At 38.2% G+C, this 8840-nt stretch overlaps 1 protein-coding gene across 1 annotated transcript; it reads right to left on the bottom strand.

The window, feature by feature from the left end:
* Positions 1-6141: 6141 nt before the first annotated feature.
* Positions 6142-8460, bottom strand: LOC149207500 (uncharacterized). The gene is made up of 2 exons (XM_089398063.1): positions 7686-8460; positions 6142-6935 (listed from the first exon to the last, which is right to left on the bottom strand). The coding sequence occupies exons 1-2, from the start codon at positions 8458-8460 to the stop codon at positions 6142-6144; spliced, it is 1569 nt and encodes a 522-aa protein (XP_089254189.1).
* Between the last annotated feature and the right edge of the window lie 380 nt (positions 8461-8840).

The raw sequence follows: 8840 nt of genomic DNA, 5'->3' as shown, positions 1-8840 counted from the left end.
AAAATACTTATAATACTCAATATCAATTTAATTTAATTTTATAATATTTTTTAGTTTAAATTGAAAAGTAAAGATGACAACTACTTTTGAAATAAACCTCAACCCTCTATCTCAGCTACTACTAAAACTAGCACTGCCATATAAATTAAATGGTTGGTAAATGTCCACATACATGAATCTATAATAAGCATCAAAACACTTACTAGTACATCTCAAGTTGCTAAAATTTGAAAAATCATAAGAATTAACTAAATTTTAACTTTATTATTATTATTATTACTATTAGAATGAATTAATATATAAGTTAAACACATATATATTTTAAAAAAACATGTAGCAAGATTCTTAACGATGGAGATTCACCCACACTTTATCATGGAGATTCTTAATCTATAAATAGTTTTTGTTATAATACCATGGGCCAACACCATGTCTTATCAATACCATATGCCCAAAAAACCATAACTCATTTTATATGACACTTGTTTATATGACTACGTTTTTTCTTTTTTAATTAGTGAATTATAATTAAAACGACAAAAAAAACCCATAACTACTTTGGAAATAAATATCAGCCCTATTCCAAAATAGACAAAGTAATACTTGATTAAATTTTATAATTTACATATGTATAATTGATTTTATTTTAATCATTTTTCTTTAAAAAGTTAAGATATGATATTTATGAATATTTTGTTCGTTGAATTCTAATGTAAATGAAACTAGAGGAAACAATTAGATTGATATTGAGTATTACAAGTATCATAGAAGTGTAAAGTACAACAAAATGTAAAATACAAAATAAAAGAAATTCAAAGTACCATCGACAATATTTAGTACCATCTAATATGCCCAATTTAACCACTTCCTTGGATCCTGGTGTAGTTTCATGTATAGCTTCCCATGTAACATCCTATTTTGCACCTGATTATGGCATTGTTTTTAACGTCCATTTTAGCTTCCTTTTTAGCTTCCTCTGTAACTTCCTATTTTTCTCCTCATTATGGCATTGAATATGAATATTTCTATTACATATGCCGAGGATGGATTTTGTAATTAAGTTGGGGGGAGGAGTGTATGGTATGTATCATACGATACACTATGATTGTATCCAAATTTGGTAATTACCATCGAGCAGACACATAATGAACTTATCCTAAATTAGTAATTATCCACTTCCTTCGTTAATCCTTTTGTCATTTCTCAATCATTCGTGGTCATTGCAAATATTTTGTGTAATAGCCTTACAATAACAAAACCTACCTGGATTAACAATTAATGTGAAGAGTTGGAACTATTGCTATGAATTAAAAGGACAATTGTTCTGCCCCACAACAAATTGAAGCAAAACTTATACACAAATGTGACATAATGTAAGCTGAAGCAAAACTTGGAATGCTGTATGAAATCTGAAGAAAAATTATTCAAGGGTCAAAGTAAACATATAATAATTCAAAAATGTGTAAAAATATTAAATAAATAGTCTACAATTTGAATCAATCAGATTTTCCAATAAATGAAGTCGTGGTGTGCATTTTAGTGAAGTAAGACAATTAGGGGATACTTCACAAAATGCATGCCCAACCTTCATTACAAGGCCAAATTGAATGATTAAGAATAGAGAGTATATTTTTACTTAGAATTAACAGTAATTTTGTAGATAGAAATTTTTGTTGTGTAAGAATATGCCAAATTGGATCGATTTGGTGGGTTAAAGTGAAGGTTTGTGTGCCTCAAATAAATGCACACTAAGACCTGTACTTAATTGAATGTGTGATAATGATCATTCCAACCTAAATATAAAACCATTTTATTCAACATATCATAGTCATTTTTTTAAAGGAAATGTTATACACTGAAATCCAAGTTTGTCGGAACATAAATTGATCATATCTACCAATAATCATAGTTGGAATAAATATGCACTCCCAAGCCAAGCAAATTACACTCTCAGTATTGAAGTTTGAAATGGGACATGATTGGATAATTCCTAACCTTAGGATATAACCTTGCATCATGTTTGACAAATATCTTGCATAACGATGTTTCCACTTATACACAACTTTCACATAAGGAAAGTTGAAGCAAAACTTAGAATGTTGTATGAAATATGAAAGTATAAATATTTAAGCTCAAATAAAAGATATAACAATGAAAAAGTGTGTAAAATCATTAAATAAACAATCTACAATTTGAATCAATTAGATTGGCCAATAAATGAAGCTGGAGCGTACATTTTAGTGAAGCAAGGCAATTTTGGCCTGCTTCACAAAAATGCACGCTTCACAAAAAATGCACGCCCAACCTTCATTTTAAGGCCAAATTGAATGATTCAACTTGGAGGGTATTTTTTTACTCATAGGTAACATTAATAAAATTAAATATTTTAATTTTTCAGCATTCCATCAATATGGTGGGCAACATTCCACTATTCACCCTAAGAGGATGCCATTTATCCTATCATGTTCCAACCATCTTCCAACCAATTTTACAATTAGAATGTACAACATTTTTCATTGGCTAAATATGGAAAACAAGGGAATGTTTCCTCTACTCTATGTTGCAAGAAATACAAAATTGACATATAAACAAAATAATATCCAACTAACTTATTGAAGGTCAACTATTGATACCTCGTTCTCCATCCATATAACAAAGTCAATCCAGTTTTTGTTTTGTAACATGTCCTTTTCAAAGTTTAAATGTTGAAAAGTGAAATTAAATCATTAATTCAAAACAGGTGTATAATGAGGTGAAAAATAGTAGAATACACCATTTGCAACTGAAATCACTCAGAAAGAAGGAAGAATGAGGGTTATACGGTGGGAATTTTTCTGAGCTGTTTAGAATTGGTTTAAAACTTGAAAATTGTCAATTTTGTCAAATCAATTACAAGAAACTAAAACATAATTTGAGGAATGTGAAAGAGGTTTTTGGTCACAAATACATCTGTCTTCAGCACCATGGGATTATTTCCAATTAATGATATTTGTATAGCCTTCAATGGGAATTTTTATAAGCCCAATTTTGTACATTTGCACTTTGTTCTTAACAAAACAATTCAAGAACTTAAGTCATTTGTTTACTATTTTGACTAAGAGACTTACAAATTCTACACAAGTGTAAATAAATCATTCATTCAAATATGATCATGCAATCTTTTCATGCATTTGTATGTTTATGGCTTGCATATTAGACCAAATTTCCATCTTAGTAAAAATTGTCAAAAGTACACTCTTCATAGATCGAATGTTGATTATAAAGCTTATTATATAGAAGTTTATAACATAAAGTTTATTATTCATATAAATGTCTGAAAACCTACTTTGTTGGAATCCTTTGTGTGCATATTGAACTTCCATTCCTAGTGTGCATCCTTTGCATGCATCCTCAATGTGCATCCTAAACTTCCATTTAGTCAATAATCTGAGACAAGGAGGGGGAACTAAATGGTCGCGAGGTTGGCATGTGCTAACCTTGCACTGTGCCTCTCCCCTCATTCATGGCATTAATGGGGGAGGATGTGACATTATATTTCCACACTGCCACCTTCACCCACATCCAAGTATTTACTAGAAGCATTTCATAATAGGTGTTGGCTTTCATTTTTATTAAACTAAGGGGACATCCCATAAATACAGGACAAACCTGAGTTATTTTTCTTAACAGACACCCTTTTAGCCCAAATTAGAAAAACAGGGTTATAATTGGGTGGGAAATAGTAGAAGATACCATTTCCAACTGAAATCACTCAGAAAGAATCAAGAATGAGGGTATGGTAGAGATTTTTCTGAGCTGGGTAAATTGGTTTAAAAACTGAGAAATTGTTTTTTTTTTCAAATAAATTGCAAGAAAATGACACAATTTTTTTCATAAATACATCTTTATTCAATCTCATGGTATGTTTTCCAATTAATGGCATCTATACAGTCTTTGACGAACATTTTTCTAAGCCAAGTTTTGTACATTTGCAATTTGTTCTTGACAAAAGATTTCAATAACTTAAGTCATTAGTTTTGAATTTTGACTGAGAGACTTACAAATTGTGCACTAGTGTTAATAAATCATTCGTTCAAATATGATTGTGCAATTTTTCATGCATATGTATGTTTATGGCTTGCATTTTACACCAAATGTCCATCATAGTAAAAATTGTTAAAAGTGCACTTTTCATACATCCATTGTGTCATGATGAGGGAATGTTATAAAAAATAAACAAAATAATATTATTTCCAAATATGTGTACCTATCCCATTCCAAAATCCATTTACTATAATCATTTCATAGCAGGGTTTGGCTTGCATTTTTATTAAACTAAGGGGACATCTCATGAATACAAGACAACCCTTAGGTGTTTTTTCTCAACAAACATGTTTTTAGCTCAAATTTAAAAACAAGATTTATAGTGAGGTGGAAAATAATAGAAAACATCATTTCCAACTTAAATCACTCAAAAAGAAGCAACAATGAGGATATGGCGGGCATTTTTTAAAAGCTGGGTAAAACTAGTTTAAAAACTAAAAAATTGTGATTTTGTCAAATCAATTGCAATAATCTAACATAGAATTTGAGGAATGTGAAAGAAGTTTTTGTCACAAATACATCCCCATAGGTTTGTTTCTTATTAATAACATATGTACAATCTTTGACGAACATTTTTCTAAGCCTAGTTTTGTACATTTGCACTCTATTCTTAACGGAACAATTCAAGAACTTAAGTCATTAGTTTTGAATTTTGACTGAGAGACTTACAAATTGTGCACAAGTATTAATAAATCATTCATTCAAATATGATCATGCAATATATGCGTGCATTTGTATGTTTATGGATTTCATTTTACACAAAATGTCCCACATAGTAAAAATTGTTAAAAGTGCACTCTTCATAGATTGAATGTTTTTTTTTTTTTTTTTTTCTAGATAAGACTATACTATTATTCACAATAAAAGAGTAAAATTACATCATAGCGAGCATAATGAGCCAGCTGGCCTGAAAGGAAGGCTGCTTGAAACAGCAAGTGTCCAAAACACAGATGTTGGACAATACTTTGTTTTGCAGTCCCACGCAGGGGATCCAGAGGAACACAAACAGCTAAAAAACACAGCAGAAACAAAAGATTGACCTCGACACAATAACAGAAACTAAGATCAACACATTTGACAAAAAAGCCTTCTCAACTAGGCCACAAAACCTGATAAGAAGCTGCAAAGCTTGATTAAACATCCGGTATCTCCTCCACGATCCTGCACCACCCCCCGTCAGCCAGGTCCTGAGCTTGGGTCGCCTCATTTTCGTGCGTGACCGGAGGAACAGGCGCCATTGTAGTGTCATTGACAATGCTGGCCGGTGGTTCCATCTCTCGCGGTGAGCCTGCAATTGGCATCGGAGCACTGGATTCGCCCTCTTCTTGGGCTTCCTCTAGAAAGAGGACTGAAACATGTGCAGTGATCCGTGGGCGATTAAGGGAACAGTTGAAGGTGAAGATTGCTGAGCCGAAGGAGGGTGAAGACGAGGAGCCTGGGGAGCTGGGTTCGAGAAATTGGCTGGGCCTCAGAATGCTCCCTCTTCCGCTGCGAGAGCGTGGGTACTGACTCGAGGCGGCATCACCAGAGGAAGGGCGAGAAGGAGCGCCCCGCGCGGTGCCTCTGCGGCTGAGCATCCTTTGGCGGAGCCGAGGCATGACAACACCGTGAATGTTTACAGAACAAACCACAGGAGAGGTGTAACGCAGACCAAACACACAGGCCTGCGGACGGGTGCCCAAAGCCACAGCGGGGGACGGTGAAGTAGAGCCAGAGCCCAACCACCACGGAGACTTCGCGCTAGCAGCACCCGCAACCATCCAACACAACACAAGAAACAGCAGAGTGTAACCATGGCAGAAACTGGTTAATAAGCATTTTCCCCTGCCTCGAGACCCTCCCGCCATAACTATGGCATTCATGGGAGCCGAGAGCCGATAACAGTCAGCGCGTGCGAGGAGGGACGGTGAATTAATGTTAACCTCAAACATTCCCTTACACCCTGTTAAACCCACCTGCGTATGATCCTCCCTCCACATGGCTTTCGGTCCTCTGTACAAGGCTGGCAGGTGGCGTCTCGGCTCCGCCCACTCCAGTCCCATCGCAGTGAATGCAACGCTAAACACCCGCATCCGGGGGGGCAGCATCTCTTTGGACCAGATGATTGCATTCCTGTACTTGATCATGGTTCGATATTATGTCTAGAGTTCCTGTGAGTAGAGTATGTTCACTTTCCACACCCACATTGGCTAGGAGGTCAGCGACCTTGTTGCCCTCCCTCTTAACATGATTGAAGATTATGGCTCTGTTGTTGAGAAGCGCTTGTTCTATGGCTTCCAATCTAGCCTCGAGTCTCCAACTAGTGGCTATTTTCCTAGCATGAGATCCATTTAGGAGCTGCTTGGCCATGTTGATAAGGAGCATGGAATCACCTTCGACCTCCAGGGGTTGGAAGTTGTGTTTCCATGAGAGGAGGAGACCTTGCCATAAACCCTCCAGTTCAGCCGAGTTATTGGTGTCCCATCCAATGTTTCCAAAGTAAACCAGAAGAGGCAATCCTGCATGATTTCTAAAAATTCCACCATAACCTGCTTTTCCAGGGTTGCCCTTTGAAGCTCCATCAAAGTTGAGCTTGAAGGTGTGCTTCGGAGGAGCTGTCCAGGAATCCTTTTTTGTGTTGATGCTTCTTGAGGGGGCTTTAATGTAGGTTTCCTGAGGGAGTTGCATATTCCAGTTCGCCCAGATGGCTTTCTCATTATCGAGTGAGGGAAGGTCCTCCGGAGTCCAGGAGCGTAGCATCAGAGTTTCTTTGAGATTCATACAGAATTTGCTCCAAATGATTTCTAAGGGAGAACTTTGATCTTTAAATATGCGCTTGTTCCTTTCTTTCCAGACGCCCCAGATGAGTAGCCCTGGAATTATCCTCCATAAATGGTTAAGGATTTCACTTTTGTAGGGTTTCTTTTGCCAGTGACGTAGAGAATTGGTGATGTCCTCCGCCACTCTGCATCTTCTTTGACACCTGAAGCTTGCCTTCTCCCATAAATGATTGGCCAGGGTGCATGAGTCCAGAAGGTGCTGGAGGGTTTCCTCCTGGGATTTACAGTTGACACATATTGAAGGGCCGTGGTAGTTTCTTCGCCTCAACCTATCCCAGGTGAGAATTTTCTGATGCCCGACCAGCCATAGGAAAAGGGAGACTTTGGGCCAAATACCTGAATCCCATATTTTCCCCCAAATGGGATCGGGGGGCGAAGGGTCAGTACATATTAGTTTGTAAGCTTCTGAGGTAGCAAAGGTACCTTTAGGCCTGTAGCCCCATCGTAAAATGTCCCTGCCTTCAGAGTATCTTATGCATCGTTTTTGGAGCTCCTTTTCCAGATCCTTCATAAAAGGGTGATCCGCATTCCTGATTAACCCGTCACCTTGCTTCCATTGTCTGTATCCTTGCACTGTCTCCTGCGTCCAATGCTGCCAAATCTTTTTCTGTTGCTGTTCCTCCCCGATGTGGCTTGGAAGCGGGTGGAGAATGTTATTGAGCTTTGGAATTTGGTTCTAGGCATCTGTCCAGAATCGAGCTGTTCTACCATTTCTTACTTCCCAAAAACTATGTTGCTGAATCAACAAAAAATGTTGCTTGGCAGCATTCCAAATGAGGGAACCTTTTGCATTGGGTGTGAGTCTTATAAGCTCCTCCTGAGGTCTATGATTGGCGTATTTGGCTGTCCATATGGCGGCCCACGGCTTGTCAGGGGAAGAGAGCCACTGCCACCAGATTTTAGCGCACATTATAGCATTGTTGTGATTGGGATCCCTCAAGCCTATGCCACCCATTTCTTTAGGCATACAAGCTGTGGTCCATTTTACCAGGGCCCATTTGCGGTTGGTGGTTGTATTCCCCCATAGGAAGTTACGTTGTAGATCCCTTATTCTTTTAATTACCCACTTGGGCGCTGCAAGGATAGAGAATAAATAAAGCGGCATTGCCTGAAGCACAGCTTTTATGAGCACCACGCGACTTGCAATGTTTAGCATTCTGTGCGTCCATAGATTGAGACGGGATTCCAGCTTCTCGATGAGGATGCGCCAAGAGGAATGCTTGATGGCAGAATCAATGAGGGGGGCTCCAAGATATTTGGAAGGGAGAGTGTCAATGGGAAAGCCCAATATACGAGCTATAGCATGCTGCACGACAGGGGGAGTATGGAAGAAAAAGATCTGTGATTTGGCTTTATTGACGTTGGTGCCTGAAGCCTCAGAGAAGTCATTGAGCAGGGATTTGAAGAGGGAGGCTTCCTGGACTGACGGGTAACCAAATAGCATGTTATCATCAACAAACTGTTGATGAGTTATAGCCGGGGAGTGGTGAATGGAGAGACCTTTGAGCTGCTGGGTGATGAGGGCTTGTTTGATGTGGCGTCCCAAGCCTTCAGCCATTAACACAAAGAGGAAGGGGGAGAGAGGGTCGCCCTGCCAAATTCCTCTGGATGGACTAAAGGGACGGGAGGGGATGCCGTTCACAAGAATGGAGAAGAAGGATGAGGAGATAAGACTCATAATCCAGCGTACCCACATGGGAGAGAATCCGAAAGCATTTAACATTTTTTGAATGTATGTCCAACTTAGCTTATCAAAGGCTTTTGAAAGATCAAGCTTAAGTATCATACCTGCCTGTTTGGAGTGCTTGAGGGAGTGAATAATTTCATGCGTGAGGATTATGCCGTCTAAAATCTGTCTCCCTTCCACATAGCCGGATTTTTCAGGCGAGATGAGTAGGGGCAGAAGTGGCTTTAACATGTTGGCAATGACTTTAGAGA

Source organism: Pinus tabuliformis, chromosome 1_2, assembly GCF_031772625.1.
Source record: "Pinus tabuliformis cultivar Carrire ecotype Pingquan chromosome 1_2, CPIR1, whole genome shotgun sequence".
NCBI classification, from domain to species: domain Eukaryota; kingdom Viridiplantae; phylum Streptophyta; class Pinopsida; order Pinales; family Pinaceae; genus Pinus; species Pinus tabuliformis.
Note: the sequence above shows the minus strand (reverse complement) of the source record. Positions and strands in the feature narration are given on the sequence as shown.

What these genes read in the sequence shown, in the direction of transcription:
- LOC149207500 (XM_089398063.1), bottom strand. Translation starts at nt 8,460, where the DNA reads ATGGCTGAAGGCTTGGGACGCCACATCAAACAAGCCCTCATCACCCAG. An exon ending in ACTCACACCCAATGCAAAAG is followed by an intron (nt 6,936 to 7,685) that starts GTTCCCTCATTT and finishes GGATAATTCCAG; the next exon opens with GGCTACTCATCTGGGGCGTC.